This window comes from Gymnoscopelus braueri (assembly GCF_963280865.1).
Source record: "Gymnoscopelus braueri genome assembly, chromosome: 20".
NCBI classification, from domain to species: domain Eukaryota; kingdom Metazoa; phylum Chordata; class Actinopteri; order Myctophiformes; family Myctophidae; genus Gymnoscopelus; species Gymnoscopelus braueri.
The window spans coordinates 1,433,434-1,450,499 of NC_137622.1; the positions used below are offsets into that span (position 1 = coordinate 1,433,434).

The window sequence follows — 17,066 nt, forward strand, 5'->3', positions numbered from 1 at the left end:
TGTGTGTGTGTGTGTGTGTGTGTGTGTGTGTGTGTGTGTGTGTGTGTGCGTGTGTGTGTGGGTGCACGCGCGCGTGTCCGTCTATATAATGATTCTAACTGCAGCGAGTCTGTAATCCTTGTGGAGATACAAGTTTATACCATTAATAAATGTCTGTCTGTCTGTAAAGTGCTGTTTTTTATGAATGAGTTTGTATGTGTATGACCTCACCATACATTAGCAAGTTCAGAAGTCGAGCATTAATTACACTCAAAAGAACTGAAGCGATGAGAGATTTACAAGTCCCAGACCCAATGATTTGCAATGACTTACAACTTGCAACCGCTTGCAACACAATGCAAAAACTCGCAGCTGCACAGTCCACACCCAGGTGCCGAGCTGCAACCGAATGCCGCTTCCACAGCAATATATGATAAACCACAGACAGGGCCGTCCCATAACCCATGACCCATCTGTGCCATTTTAAGATTTATTTGGCCATATCAAAAATAGCAGATATACAAGCTCATAGCGCGGCACAGAGTGCCGCACAATGAGCTTGTAGATCTCCTTTTTTTTTTTTAATCATGATTTTTTTTGCAAATCTTTGAATATATATATTTTTAAAGCGAACATTTGTAACTCAAATCTTTGCTTCTGGGCGGTCCCTGGAACAAAACATTTTACAAATGTTTAAAAAATATATATATTCAAAGATTTGCACACATTTTGCAAGATTTTTCAAAAATAGCTACATTTAGCTACAATATCTACAAGCTCATAGTGCTATGAGCTTGTATATCTGCTATTTTTGAATAAACAAAGACATCTAAAATGACAGAGATGCGTTCCCGGTCTAAACTGGAGCAGTTAGAGACGGTGACAGACATTACAAGGCAAGGAGCCGAGGTAGTTTACCGTGTCCATAGCATGTCAACCCATTATATTATAATATTGTACAGCCTACTCTAAAAACTGTGCTTTCTTTTTTTTTTACTTAAATTTTTATCCCGCGATTTTTGTAACCCATTTTTTTCACCCGGTGCCAATTTCCTAAGTGATCCTGGGCGCTACACCAGCCCTACACCAGCACTACACCAGTCCCCCACAGTAGGGAGGCCAGGGCCGAGCTCATGCTTCCTTCAGGCATGAGAGCCAACTGACCTTCTTGTCACCTGACAGGGGGGAGTTTCCCTGGTTGGACGTAGCGCGTGGAAGGAACACGTTATTCCAACCAGTTCCCTTCCCCTCCATCAGGCGCCCCGGCTGTCATGGGGGAGGCGGTATAGCGACCAGGATTACTACATGTTTTTGTGAGGGTATTAACTACCCTAGGAGACACGGGGAGAACATGCAAACTCCACACAGAGTAGGCCCTTTCGCCGACCCCACCTAGGGTATGGGCGCTGATGACGCGGAGGAGAAGACACGCCCCCAGCGCCCACAGCGTCCCCGGCGGGAATCGAACCCAGGACCTTCTAGCTGTGAGGCGACAGCGCTACCGACTGCGCCACCGTGCCTCAAAAAAAAAAAAAAAAAAAAACTGTGCTTTCCATGGGAGCAACGTGTCTGTGGTCAGAAATGCGTTGCAATTTGTTGCTTGCGATTGGTTGAGTCACTTGGGACGCAATGAGCCGGGATGCGGCCACCTGCAACAGGGTAATTCAGACTGCGGGAACTTTTCTCTCCAATGTTCTGCAACGGTTTTGTCACGTTGCAAATCTTTGGTGTGGACTGAGAGAGGAAGACTTAGATGAAACATTTTTTCTTCCCCTTTTCAGTTCCATGTGGCTGAAAGCCTTTCTAAACGTCATTAATTGGGATTTGCAATTAATAAGTTAATGCTCCGTGTTATTTTAAAGTAATATTACTGTCGTTATGGAAAACAATGTCACATTAGAATTACAACACACTCTTTTAATATTGTTTCATGTGCAACAATAACAGAACCTTCTATTATATTTCTCTAACTTTCCCTCCAAAAAACAAAAACATTTCTTCTTAATAAAATGCCACTGAGCTTATTACACACAACTGCATCCGTTCACTTAGTTACAAATACACATTTATACACAACTTTGCATAAGTTCTCCTTCTTGACATCCGTGTGCTTTGATCCACAACAAGCCTCTCAGCGCTGTACATTATAAAATATGGCTTGGATTGTCATCTGAGTGACTGTCTTCTTGGACGCAAGACATACCACAAACATTATCTAAAGACACTGGTTCTCAACGTCCCGTTCGGGGACCCCCAGCGGTCCACAATGGACAAGCGTTGTTCCGATACCGACACCAGTATCGGAAAAGCTGTTGATACTGCCTAAAATGCTGGTATCGGTGAGTATGCCAGTCTATGCCAATCAATTGGAGAGTGTACAAATGGAACAAAATCCATTTGGACCCGCCGTTGAGAAACAGTGATCTATAAGGCACTAGGAGTCATCTACCGACCAGGAGAGTCAGCATATTCTGCTGCTGAAGCACAGAGATCTGGGACACAAGCGAGCGCGAGGACAAAGTATTCACACAGAGAATACCTCCGCTCCCCAAATAAACATATTTACATGGGACGCACGAGAGAACGAATAGAAAACCATAAGGAAAATTAGAACAACATGTCCCACAAACCTGGCTGCGTATAAAAACATGGCTGTACTGTATTTGTAGGCAGTCCACACAGTGTGCTGTGATACTGTAATGCCTCAATTATGCTCCGTTGTAGGACGGCGTCACGTGCCGAAAATAGCCGATCGGCCTTTTGCAGCGCAGAAAGCGCGGTTTAAGTCTCATTGCTTATTCAAGCTCTCGTGAGCCTATTACTGTTAAGCTCGTTCTGGTTGCTGCGTTCCACATAATCATGAGTTCAACTCCGTTGGTTTCACAGTCCAAAAATGCAGCAACAACAACCACAACAAAGAAATGCCAAAAATGCTAATCCTGTAGGCACGACTACTGTATGTCCTGGGGGGGTGGATGATTGTGGGTTAGAATCCGAGTCCAACCTGGCCTGAGAAGGGTGGAGCAGGTGGTTATCCGGGGCGTCCGTGCCTGAAGTTCAAAGCCCGTTTGTGACCTCCCACCCTCAGCTATAGGTCCGGTCCGGGATGAGGTCCCGCTGGCGTTTTGTTCCTGCTGAGGGTCGGACCGGTGAAAATGTTCAATTCTCACCTTTGCTTTCCATTTTGACTTCATCGCATGCTGGATTTTTTTTTACAATTTTTAAAGGTTATTTCAACCTGTCGATTTTGTATTCTCCATTATGTGGTAACTATTGACATCTGTAGGATACAGCGGTTCTCATAGTGGGGTCCGGGAACTCCCAGGGGTCCTTGAGGGGGTTCCAGAGGATCCCCAGCTAAATTAGTTAATATATCATCCAGATCAGTTTAACCACTTTATCCCTATATACATAGGCTTTTGGAAAATAGCTCACAACTTGTAGAGCTTGTAGATCGGCTATTTTCAAACAAATGTTTAAAGAAAATGGGGAAATTCTGAAGCCAAATACATCATTTTAGGGGTCCTTGACATGAAAACGTTTGAGAAACACTGCTGTACCAGGACTACCTTTACATTTTGGATACGATGTTCAGAAAAAAGGTCAGAATTGAACATTGTCGTCGGTCCTGCCCTCAGCCGGGGACGTAGCGCTAGCGGTCCCTCATCCCAGAGTCACGGCAGTACAGAAGTTGGTGACCCGGGGGGGGGGGGGGTCTGGCTCGACGAATGGGTTCACGGCCGGTACGTCTTGATGACGTCCTTGATGGGTCTCCTGCAGATGGGACAGCAGGCGTTGATCTGTCTCTTGAGCTTCAGGCCGCAGTCGTTGCACAGACACATGTGACCGCACGTGTAGATGACCGTGTCCACGTCCTGGTCGAAGCACACCGTGCATTCTCCGTTCTTGCCAGCGGGGGGCAGCTCTGAGGGGGGCAGAGTGGCGGGCGCGCACAGAGGGGAGCTGGGAGCCGTCACTAGAGAGAGAGAGAGAGAGAGAGAGAGAGATCATACATACATATACCCTGTGAGGCAATGGTGGAAAGTAACAAAGTACATGTTGTCAAGCGTTAAGTATAATTTTGTGGTACTTTTGCTTTACTCGAGTACGTAAATTTTTCGATGCTTTATACCTACTTCTACTCCACTACATCTCAGAGGCAGATATTGTACTTTTTACTCCCCTAGAATTATTTGAGTTACTTACTACTTTAGTTACTTTCAGACATACATTAACCACTTAAGTCCTGTTTTATACTTTGGGGTATTAAAAAATAGCCCATCTACAAGCGCACAACGCCTTGCAATGTGACGCGTAGATTGGCTATAAGACTTTGACCATTTTTGAAAACAAGAAAACACTTTTGTAATTTTACTCAAGCAAACAATTTGATATGGGCTTTTCACTTGCAACAGAGCATTTCTACATTACGGCATTGCTACCGTAGTTACATAAGTATCAATTGAGAAACACTGGCTCCTTCCGCCCTGACAACAAATCTGCGCCTTTGCTCAGATTGCTTGTAGCGCTCTCAGTGCCACACAGAAGCGATTATCAGTGCATACACAGTGCAGTATGCTTCGACTGCCATCAACAATACACATGTCAACACTGGCACGGTATTGGCCAATGTGTCTGAGACTGTTGTTGTCGTGTGGGGGCGGGCGGACCTGTCGTCAGCTGTTTTGTGGATGCAACGCCACAAACCTGTCCAGCTGCATTGCTGTGCGTCTGTACATACAGTACATTTACTCATCAGCTGAGGGGTTTTCTATAGGCCAGTGGTTCTCAAAGTGGGGTCCGGGGACCCCCAGGGGTCCTTGGGAGGGTCCCCAGCTAAAGTAGTTCATATAGCATCAGAATCATTTTAACCACTTTATCCATTTATGTTGTAGGGTGGCTATCCAAAAATAGCAGATGTACAAGCTCACAAGCTTGTACATCTGCTATTTTGAAGATTTTGGGAAAATATAAAAAAAATAATCTAGATTTATTAACATAAATCTTCTCTTCTGGCGGTCCCTGGCACAAAACCTTTTCAGATGGGGGTCCGCGGCCAAACACATATCAATTTGGGGGTCCTTGGCTTGAAAAAGTTTGAGAACCACTGCAATATAGGCTATAGCAGTGTGACGGCCATAGCTGAGTGGTTAGTGAGCCCGCCTAGGGAGCCAGAGGCCCTGGTTGCCCCAGGTACGATTCCAGGCCAGGTCAGCAACTGTGTCGCTGAAATGAAATTTGTCCCTGAGCAAGACTCTTAACCCCTAATTGCTCACAGGCCCTCATTGGAAACAAGACCGCAAGGACTTTCATGAACGTCCTGTTAAAAGGAATTATCCTTATCCTGACAAGAGCCAACCTATCTCAGGGCGTAGTTTCCTATATATATGTCACAGTACGTTTGGAGAACCAGTACGATTGAAGACAGAGTGCTCGTTTTTAGGCACGGGGCTCCTTCGGGGCGAGGCGGGGCTTTTCGAGACAGGGTTTATTAGCGAGGCTCGCGAGGAGGAGAAGGAGGACGGCGCTGCGAGGCGGGGGGTTATTACGCGAGGCTCGCGAGGAAGAGGAGCCTCCTCCTCCTCCTCGCGTAATAAACCGTCCCGTCCTCTCCTTCTCTCCTTCTCCTCCTCCTCCGAGGAGGAGAAGGAGAGCGCGGAGAGGCGGGGCTTTGATGCGCCGACGGAGACCTGTCTTTTGTTGTTCCCCCCCACATAGCAACCAGGAAGCTACGCTAGGGGAACCATAATATCTATGAGGGGAACGCTGAACACGCGTTCACACGCACGGCGCGCCGACTTAGTGGAGCTTGAGGCCGAGGAAGCGCGCCCTCGCGCCTCCAGGCGCGAGTGCCCGCGCTGACCGGCCGATGCTCCACTAGTCGACTCAGCGCCGTTTGATTTGTAAACCGATAGGGACAGAATAGTTCTTTTCATGGATCACTGTGTGTGTGTGTGTGTGTGTGTGTGTGTGTGTGTGTGTGTGTGTGTGTGTGTGTGTGTGTGTGTGTGTGTGTGTGTCAGGGAGAAAGTAAAACAAAAGCCAGAACACAATAAAAGTATCTAAACAGTCCTGCTTTCAATAAACCAAAAAAAGCATGAGCGCGTGCGCGTGTGTGTGCGCGTGTGTGTGTGTGTGTGTGTGTGACTGTGTGTGTGACTGTGTGTGTGTGTGTGTGTGTGTGTGTGTGTGTGGCCATATATGTTTGTGCACAAGCCTGGCTTGTGGCTCCCTCTAGTGCTGGGTGGGTGGTAAAAACGAGCGCGCTTTCTTCAATCGTACTGGTTCTCCAATCATACTGTAACATATACAGTACATGGTAGTGTCACGTGATATCACTGCCACTAAAGTGCAATGACACTTTGGAAGAGGTTTGGGTTGTGTAGAAATTGATAAAATATTCATCAAATATTCTCCTCATTGACTTACATTGTAAGTAAAACAGACGAAAAAGTCACTCATTTAGGCACGTAAGCGAATACAAACAAAGCTGATTCTGGCAATATAATTGCTGAAATATAAACTGAATCAATAGAATTCTGCTTTCTAGGCTGACACATAATAAGCGTCAGACACTAGTGTCAACAAATGCCCCTGTTGTTTTTAACAGCTATAGTCAAACTGGAGGCGTTAAGTCAAAACCTGTTGATGTTTTCAAGTGTCAACGCGCAGCAATACTATATGGCATCCAGACATTGACACGTTCAAACTTGAATAGCAGTGTGTATGTTTGTTTTTTCACTCTTAGACACACACACTTACAGTAGGCCCATCTTCCTTTGTTAAAATTAGTTGGCGATGTCAGTGCTTTAAACGGCAAAAATATGGATGAGGAGAATGATGTATACAAAAGTAGGATAACTCTGTTTTACATGTATATGACGGAAAGTTCGAGGTTCAAGTTCAAGAGCTCAGCTTTGCCGGTCGGAAGTGCCGACGGAGCGGAGAAGAAGAGAACGAGAGAAGCTACAACAAACAAAACAGAATAGAACAGCCCCAGCATGTGTGTGTGTGTGCGTGTGTGTGTGTGTGTGTGTGTGTGTGTGTGTGTGTGTGTGTGTGTGTGTGTGTGTGTGTGTGTGTGTGTGTGTGTGTGTGTGTGTGTGTGTGTGTGTGTGTGTGTGTGTGTGTGTGTGTGTGTGTGTGTGTACAGTATGTTACTCCCTTGTTCCATTCGGGTTAGTGTGGTTCAAATTATTAATAATTGTGGTGTAATTATGGTGAACAAGTGGTCTCACATTGACGCAAGTGTCACTGACACTTTATATCTGCCAGGGCCTTTAGAGATGCCACAAGTTAAGCCAAATGTTGTACAAATACAGGAAATTGCGTTCAGTGACCAATTTTTGGGTCTCAATAGTGACATGTGCCTCAAAAGTCACCATTACTTATGAAATGTTAAACCCTTCTCCACTATTTCCTTTTTTTCAACAGTTAAGAGGCATGACTTTGAGTGTACAGATATGACCAGTCATATGAGCAGAACATGCCATCAGAGTGTCTTTTCACATTCTTCCACTGGAGGCGGGGAGCTTCCGTTCCCGCCAACCAATCATGTTCCAGAATGTAAATTATCCCTTGCATAAACATGAGCCCACTTTGCTTTGATCAGTGGTGGTGGGTACAGACCTCATATTCTGAACGCTCCCCAGCTGCTAACGAGTCTTTACTCTCACCTGTCTCTCTTAACCCTTTAAGACCGGGGAGGCATCTGCGTCATTTTAAGATTTCTTTGTCTATTCAAAAAAATTGCAGATATACAAGCTCATAGCGCGGCACTCATAGATCTGCTATTATTATTTTTTCATGAAAATGTGTGCAAATCTTTGAATATCTATTTTTTTAAGCGAACATTTGTCAAATATTTTGTTCCAGGGACCTCCAGAAGCAAAGGTTTGAGTAAAAAATGTTGTTTAAAAAAATATATGTATTCAAAGATTTCCACAAATGTTCAAGATTAAAAAACGCTATGAGCTTGTATATCTGCTATTTTCGAATAGCCCAAAGTATAAAATAATGGTTATAGCTAACATTATTTTATCTTTAATTTGTGTTTAATTACATCCAGTATTATCATTATTATTATTCACTGCTCGTACCTGTACGAGTGAGGGACATCTTAACCATCTGAGCAGTAGCCATCAGCTGGCTGAAACTGAATTTTACCCATGGGATTAACAAAGGTCTCTCTCCCTTTCTTTGGCAGAAAAAAATACCCAACCTACCAGCTCACGGCGTGTCACATCGTGAGCTTGTAGATAGGTATCTTCAGTGAAATGTTCACCCCTGAACAGTGACGCTATAGTGTTCATGTGGGTTCATGTATGAACCCTACGAACCACACACTCGGAGTGTGTGTGTGTGTGTGTGTGTGTGTGTGTGTGTGTGTGTGTGTGTGTGTGTGTGTGTGTGTGTGTGTGTGTGTGTGTGTGTGTGTGTGTGTGTGTGTGTGTGTGTGTGTGCGCGTGTGCGTGCGTACCCAGTGAGGACTCGGAGGCGGAGGAGGAGGTGTTGACACTGAAGACCAGGTCACTGTCACTGTCATCCTGACTGCTGCTCTGAGACCCACTGGGAGAGGTGGGGGGAGGGGGGGACTGGAGGGTCCCTGGGAGAGGGAGAGAGAGAGAGAGAGAGAGAGAGAGAGAGAGAGGGAGAAACACACACACACACACACACACACACACACACACACACACACACACACACACACACACACACACACACACACACACACACACACACACACACACACACACACACACACACACACACACACACACACATTTGCATTACTATACTGGTGAGGACATCAACATTTTTGGACTTTTTTTGTTAATGGCATTTTTAACCTTAAAGGGATAGTTCACCCAAAAAAATACGTATTTTCTATCGATTAGTCACCCCATGGAGACTTGAATTCATGGATATTTCTTTGTTTTTGTCGCATTCCTAAGGTCCTGGGGACTTTTTTTCCCATCGTGCTCCTACGTATGTAGTGAATCCTCCAATACAGAAGGCTACTTGTTATTGAAATGTTCCGGGGGGTTTTTAATCTCTCTTTTCTGAGAATGAGAGAATGGACCCTTACGTGTGTTTACATTCTCAGCGCTAACTTAACTTTTTTACGGCGTGGGACTGATTAAATAAAACGAGGAGCAGTGTGGACTAATAAGGTTGTGTGTGTGTGTGACTGTGTGTGTGTGTGTGTGTGTGTGTGTGTGTGTGTGTGTGTGTGTGTGTGTGTGTGTGTGTGTGTGTGTGTGTGTGTGTGTGTGTTTCTCCTCTCTCTCTCTCTCTCTCTCTCTCTCTCTCTCTCTCTCTCTCTCAGTGGGAACAGTGGGATGATGGGACAGATCACAGGTCACACACACCCCCCGAAAAACCGCAACCGGGAGTCCATGGACATGATTCACTACGCAAGAGCATTCCTTTATGTCTGGGAAAAAAATGAAATGTAATTGGCAGCGCTCTTAAAAACCCCAGACAAGACAGATAACGATTGAGGAATGTGACCTCCCCCCCCCCCCTCCGTTCAGTTTTATGGGGGGGGGGGGTTAAACATTCATTCTTTGAGAATTTCATTAGGCCACACACAGAAGGACACTGTAACAAGTACAAGAGCGATAGCAAAAGTAGCGAAAATGGCCAATCTACAAGCTCACAATCCTTGCCCTTGTGAGTTTGTAGATTGGCCGTTTAGATTTATTTGGCTATTCAAAAATAGCAGATATACAAGCTCATAGCGCGGCACCGAGTGCCGCGCTATGAGCTTGTAGATCTGCTATTTTTGAGAAATCGTGAAATTGAGTGCAAATCTTTCAATATCACCCTGGAACAAAATATTTGACAAATGTTCGCTTTAAAAAATAAATATATTCAAAGATTTCCCCCGTTCAGTTTCATGGGGGAAGTAAAGCGTGTCTTTGTGTTTTCTAATTGAACCAATGCAAAGCATTGGGAAGAGTCAAGTCAAGATGGAATGACAAATGCCTTCACAGCCCTTTCAGATCGCAAATCCCTGATCATATCGTGCACCTATCGTAACAATAATGCCAAAAACATCTACAAAGATTTATTTGCACTCCTCTATATGAGAACCCGATCGTGTGGGAGAGCGGCCTTCTGGGAATGGGAAGGTCGTCGGCTCGCGGTTCAATCCCGGCCCGGCTCCTCCAGGCTTTGTGTTGAAGTGTCCCTGAGTTGAAACACTTAACCCCGTACTGCTCCCCGGGCGCTGTTAAAAATAGTCACCCACACTACTCCTAATAGTTAGGATAGGAGAATTTTAATACCCCAACAATACGTGCTTACAGCAGTGGTTCTCAAACTTTTTCCAAGTCAGGGACCCCCAAATTCATATGTATTTGGCCCCCGGAACCCCTATCTGAAAGGGTTTTGTGCCAGGGAACACCCAGAACAGAACATTTATGTTTAAAAAAATCAAAATTATAAATACATTTCAAAACATTTTCAATATTTTTCAAAAATCTTCAAAATAGCAGATGTACAAGCTCGTGAGCTTGTACATCTGCTATTTTTGAATAGCCAACACATAAATGGATAAAGTGGTTAAAATAATTGTGATGGTATTTTAACTACTTTTGCTGGGGACCAACATGGGGGTCCTTGACATGAAACAGTCTGAGAACCACTGCCCTATAGACCCCTAGTGGTGGCGGGCAGGTACTTTAGCCCTGCCGCCACCCGAGCGCCTGATTTGTGTACCTTAGAGATGTTAGTTCCATAGCTCACTGGGCTAAACATAAGGTCCGGGGACCATCTGAGAGTGTACAAATGGAACCAAATGGACCCTTATAATAACATTGATCCCAGGTGGAAAACCCAATCGATTGATTGATCATTAAAATAAACATGCTCTGAAAATGGAACACGTGGATGGGTGGGCCGCGTGCATTTTCAAGTGGGGCCCTGATCCAAAAAAGGTAGAGAACCACTGCTTTACAGCATAGACTGGGGTCTCCTTAGATGAAATAAATACATAATAATAATCCTATTAAATGGGGATCTGTGGTAGCCTGATTATCAGACTGTAGCTGCGTGGAGCTCAGAGAGTGGGAGAGTGGGTCTATGGCAGGGGTCCTCAACAACAAATCTTGAAGGTCCACAAATGCGTTTTTGAATAAGGCTAGGGTCCGCACATGCACGCGCGCGCGATGTGCCCCCCCTTTTCGCGGATTTCGGCGGATTCGGGTACTTTTCCCCCCGTTTTTGGTTACTTTATTTCGGTTTTAGGGTAAAAAAAAAAAGTTTTTTTTTTTATAATTTTCCCAGGGTCCGCAGAGAGGGGTCCCGCGGTCCGTTCATGGACCGCGGTCCACCTGTTGAGGACCCCTGGTCTATGGTCTGGATCTAGGCTAGATCTGTGGCCTAATGCAGAAAAAAATCGTCTCTTGTCGGGTTACTTTTCAGGATTCAAATTCCAAAACAGCAAAAGTAGCAGATCTACAAGCGGATCTGCTACTTTTGAATATTTGGATGCCGCTGTAGTATGATCAAGTAGGGCATTCATTTAAGAAAAAACACCAAAAGTTAAAACATGTTGCCCAACTGTTACTTTTCAGGATTCAAATTTCAAAATAGCAAAAGCAGCAGATCGACAAGCTCAAAACGTGCCGCTTTGCGCCGCGTTTCGAGCTTGTAGATCTGCTACTTTTGAATATTTGGGTGACACTGTAATATGATCAAGTAGGGCGCTAATTTACGGAAAAAAACACAAAAAGTTAAAACATGGAGATGACCGACAGCGACAATATCAAACTGGGGTTGGGGGGGGGGGGGGGGGCTTTTGAAATTCCAAAGTTTTGAGAACCGCCGCCCCTTTCCCGCTTACCCAGTATCCTGAGTCTGTTGACGGTGCCGTGCAGCATGAAGAAGGCCCACAGCGCCTGCGAGGCGTCCACGCAGAGCAGCCGGCCGCGGGCCGCCCCGTTCACCCCGTGGTGCACCTCCCCGCCGGGCAGCAAGGTGAAGCTGAGCACGTCCCCGGAGCAGGGCACGGGGAAGCCCCGGTAGACCACCCAGTACTCCTTGCTCCGGTCCAGCAGCACCTCGGGGTCCGCCGGCAGCTCCCCGGCGGCGCGCAGGCTGGCCGGGTCGCACGACGTCAGGCCGAAGAGCAGCGCGCCGAAGTGCGGCAGGCCCGCGTGGCCCGCCTCCACGTACACCGTCTCGCCGGCGCGCAGCGGCCGGTCGCCGAACACCAGCGTCCGCACGCTCTCGGCGAAGTGGACGCAGGCGGCCGAGCGGTCCGCCGACAGCACCACGTCCGAGCCGCGCACGGGGTGGAAGTGCAGGTCGTTGTCCAGGGGGGAGGAGGAAGGGGAGGGCGGGGGGGGGAGGGTCCGGAGCGGGGGCAGGGGCGGCGGCGGCGGGGCCCCCCGGGGCCCGTGGGAGCGCGGCGGGGAGGAGGAGGAGGTGATGGAGGAGGAGGAGGTGGTGGTGGTGGTGGAGCAGCAGGGGATGAGCTGGCTGTTGAGCTGCATGGTGACCAGCTTGGCGACGGCGGCCTGGTGGTAGAAGGGTTGCGACGGTTAATGGAACTGATCGATTTAAGATCTTTGATTGAAAAAAGGATCGATGATCCATAGGGCCCTATCTCGCGCGCCGCCTTACCCCTAAACTTTATTGCCATATTTTACTATTTTGAAAAACATTTTGAAATAGCTGGACACATTGTGAGCTTGTAGATCGGCTATTTGAACTATTGTAAAATGTTTTTAAAAATAGTAGAACATGGCAAAAGAGTTGCTCTATCTTGCTCTATCGCGCAAGATAGAGCCCAAAATGTTGTAAAATAACCGATTAATAATCAATCCCTATTTTAGGCATGTGATTAATTATACAGTAGGTGCAACGTTTCAATTTGTTTATTTATTTTTCAATACAAATAGCGAAAATAGACGATTTACGAGCTCACAAGGCTCGTAGATCTGCGCTTATGTGGTTAATCAATTTGTCGACATATCATTAAAAAAACATTGAAACAAACGTGCCCCTCGATTATTTGATTCGAAGTAATTGCTAGAGTAATGGCTAAGAAAATGAATGCTAGCCGCATGGCTACTGTACCTGGTTGTTTTCCAGCTGGTTGTTGCAGTAGTTGGCAGAGTCGTGGCTGCTCTGTGGCAGGTAGGCGCTGAGGCGCGCCGCGCTCAGACAACTGGACGCCACGTTCTCTGCAAAGCTGCTCTCTGTGGCACACAACAAACAGACATATCACCCATTATTTGACTTTTTTACGACATCGGTATCGGCAGTTATGCAGCCAATGTCTAGATATTTTTAACCCACTTTCTTCGTATCAAAGGTACCCCTATCTGTACCTGTCCTGTGTTTCCTACTGCGGTGCTGCTATGAGAACTGTCTGTCTGTCTGTCTGTCTGTCTGTCTGTCTGTCTGTCTGTCTACATACTGTAGGTGAGATGATTAACTATTGGGTCTACAAGGTCAAAACTTGGGGTCAAGGTCAGAAATCGCTAAGGTGTGGCTCACCTGGTAAGACTCCAAACCACATCAATTTCCTGCAGCAGAAAAGTTTGAATTGTTTTGAAAGATTCCACTTATAAAGCCCAAAATAGGGATGCCAAGTTGAAAGTGGTTAACTCATATTGTACTATGAAATCGTTTTGTTGACTGACTTGCAGTACGAGGATGGTTAAAATAATGCAATAAACCAGTCCCCAGTTGTTTATCCATGTCCCCATTTCACTCACATCCCTGTTTGTTGATGTCAGGCAGAAACCTTGTACCTCCATACTTAAACCTTTCATGTTTTTGCATAAATTAAGGCCCTAGTTCAACATACAACATTGTCGCGCAAAAGTAGTGAAAATAGCCGCTCTACAGGCTCACATCTTGTAGATCGGCTATTCTTTTTTAAAGAGTTTAAAGTTAAAGCGTTTTAAGTGTGCCAGTGGGTTTTTATAAATATTCAATCAATGCAAAGTATTAACAAGAGCAAGAAAACGAGACAAGTGACGGTTTTGGACATGCAAGGTTTACACCCGACGGCGCCGCTTTGTTTCCTTCCCGTGTTTACCAAAACGTCTCATTTCATTACAATCCATAGTTATTGCTAATTCGGCCCATACGTTACAGGCTGATGTATACAAATGTGGCGGTAGGAACCCCTCTTGGCTGGCGATACATTCTCTCATTACCATTTCCAGGAATGCCGGGGCCGTTGGTGTAAAGCAACCAAGTACATTTACTCAAGTACTGTACTTAAGTGCAATTCTGAGGTACTTTTACTTTATTTGAGTGTCCACTCTTTCCCCATACTTTATAGAGTACTCCATCACGTCGCAGAGGAGAATATTGTACTTTTTACCACTCTACAACTATTTGAAAACTAAAGTTACAAGTTACTTCGTAGATCAAAACATACAATAACCAATTCACAAGCACTAATTTGTACTTTGTCTATTCAAAAATAGCAGACGCAAAGCGACGCATTGTGAGCTTATTTATCAGCAATTGACTTTTTTTTTTACTTTGACTCTTGTGAAATGAGCCATTCATAAAGAGCACTTCTACTTTTTGGTACTGCCAATACGCTTTTTTTTTTTATACTTGTAACAGATTATTTCTACATTGTCATATTGATACTTTTACTTAAATGAACTATTTGCAGGGATGCTGCTGGAGTGGTGCTGGAGTGCAGTGTACTGGCCCCTTACCAAAGCCCCCAGGATCAGACGCCATGACCAAACATGGACATGACTCCCTGTCAGACCCAACATAAACACACCCAGGAAGACACACAGCCAACGACAAGCACGAGAGAGAGAGAGAGAGAGAGAGAGAGAGGGGGAGATGGAGAGAGAGAGAGAGAGAGAGAGAGAGAGAGAGAGAGAGAGAGAGAGAGAGAGAGAGAGAGAGAGAGAGAGAGAGAGAGAGCGGGAACATCATGTGAGAGAGTCAGTAAAGGAGGGAGGTAGAGAGGAGGTCCGTGGCTGATTGACCTCAACGCTTTCTATCTTCATCTGTCTGTATGTTGTGTCTCCTAGACTAGTCTACAGGAATTATTGTCGACTAGTTGTTGTCAGTGGTGGAAAGTACATTTACTCAAGTACTGTACTTAAGTACAATTTTTAGGTATTTTTTACTTTACTGGAGTATTTCCAATTTTCAGTACTTTTACTTCTACTCCACTACATCTCAGAGACGAATATTGTACTTTTACTCCACTACAAACATTTGAAAACTTTAGTTACTAGTTACTTTGTAGATTTTGATTATTATTACAAAACATTTGGCCATTTGAAAATAGCAGATCTACAAGCTCACAATGCGTCGCGATGCGACGCATTGTGAGCTTGTAGATAGAGCTTGTAGATAGTTTTTACATTTTAAAAACATGAAAACCTGTGAAATGGGACATTCTGCATAATGAGTACTTTTACTTTTGTACTTCAAGTATATTTTGATACCAATACTTTGGACTTTTACTCAAGTAAATTTTGAATTCCAGACTTTTACTTGTAACAGAGTATTTCTACATTGCAGTATTGATACTTTTACTTAAAGGGATACTTCACTTTCGGGTCGGGGAAACATTTAAAAAATATATTAAAAATAAATGAAAAAAGTAATGGAAAATTCATGGCCCCCTCACGCATTAGAGTGTCCTACTAATGTGTGAGGGGGCCTTTATTTTGCCATAACTTCTTTCATTTTTTTTATATATATATTTTTAATGTTTATTTTATGTGAAAGTGAAGTATCCCTTTAAGTAAAACATTTGAGTACTTTTTCCACCACTGGTTGTTCATTTCAACAACGTCCAGAGTGCGCAAACAGAACCAAATGGACCCGTAAAGGGTCCATTGTATTATAATCTTATAACGAGCATTAGTGAGGAACAATTACAATTATGACGATAAGGTTGAAAATGGGAGCTCCTTTAACCCATTAAAACCGGGAAACCATCTGTGTCATTTTACATTTTAGCGTTGGCTAATGAAAAATAGCAGATCTACAAGCTCATCTACAAGCATTTTTTTTTAAATATTGAAAGTATGAGAACTACTGGCATTTGTAGAATCGACCTCGGGTCTTTTAAGTCGGGCTGTGATTTATTCGCCCGCCGCACAAACTCTTTCTGTCAGAGACAGAGTACATACAGCCCTGAGTTTCCACTATGCACAACTATTTTCATCTGCTCTCATACGGACTGTCTTGGCTCAGCTGCTCTCTCTCTCTCTCTCTCTCTCTCTCTCTCTCTCTCTCTCTCTCTCTCTCTCTCTCTCTCTCTCTCTCTCTCTCTGGACACTGAGCTTCTCAACATAGTCATACATGTGTTACTATAAAAGCATTCACCTTGGGTCGGTCCCACTGCTGCAGGGCTACATGGGCGACATGAACAAAATCTAATGTCTTGTTGTTGGGAGTCCCTCAGAAATGTCATCTACCACGTTGAACACGGGTGTTACTTTTGTTACTTTTTGGATTGAAATGGGTGGATCAGGATGCCGTGCTGTCGGTCGTGGCCAAATATGCATCATTTTGGGGGTCCTTGACATGGAAAAGTTGGAGCGCCACTGATATAGCAAAATACTTAGGATTAGGATTTAGAAAACATTTTTAGATATGTTTTTGGCCCGCGGACCCACCATCTCAAAATGTTTCGTTCCAGGGACCCTCAGGAGCAAAGATTTGAATTACAAATGTTATATATATTAAAACATTTGCAAAAAAAATCAAGATAAAAAAAAATAAAAGCAGATCTATGAGCTTGTATATCTGCTATTTTTGAATAGCCCAAAGAAATCTAAAAATGACACAGATGCGTTCCCGGATTGAATGGGCTAACTTCACATGTCAACTTAAGCCATTAAAACCGGGAACACATCTGAGTCACTTTAGATTTCTTTGGCTATTTTTGAAAAATCGTGAAAAAATATTTTTTATATATTTTTCAAAAATCTGTTAGGATTTAGAAAACATTTTAAGAATCGGACTCAGGCCTTAATGGGTTAACAATGATATGCTCACTCTCCGTGAGGTTGTTTCTAAACCACTTATTAAATCATGATGATGGATTGGCTGCACATTCCATGTGCCAT

The 17,066-nt window shown here is 44.6% G+C and overlaps 1 protein-coding gene across 1 annotated transcript in view; it reads right to left on the minus strand.

Moving 5' to 3' along the window:
* Window positions 1-1,963: 1,963 nt before the first annotated feature.
* Window positions 1,964-17,066, minus strand: part of neurl1b (neuralized E3 ubiquitin protein ligase 1B) — a 33,722-nt gene continuing 18,619 nt past the window's right edge. The window contains 6 exon segments of the mRNA XM_080416379.1: window positions 1,964-3,955; window positions 8,459-8,584; window positions 11,831-12,312; window positions 12,314-12,371; window positions 12,374-12,506; window positions 13,069-13,190. Of these exon segments, the coding sequence (XP_080272505.1) occupies window positions 3,714-3,955; window positions 8,459-8,584; window positions 11,831-12,312; window positions 12,314-12,371; window positions 12,374-12,506; window positions 13,069-13,190 (1,163 nt within the window). The 3' untranslated portion in view covers window positions 1,964-3,713.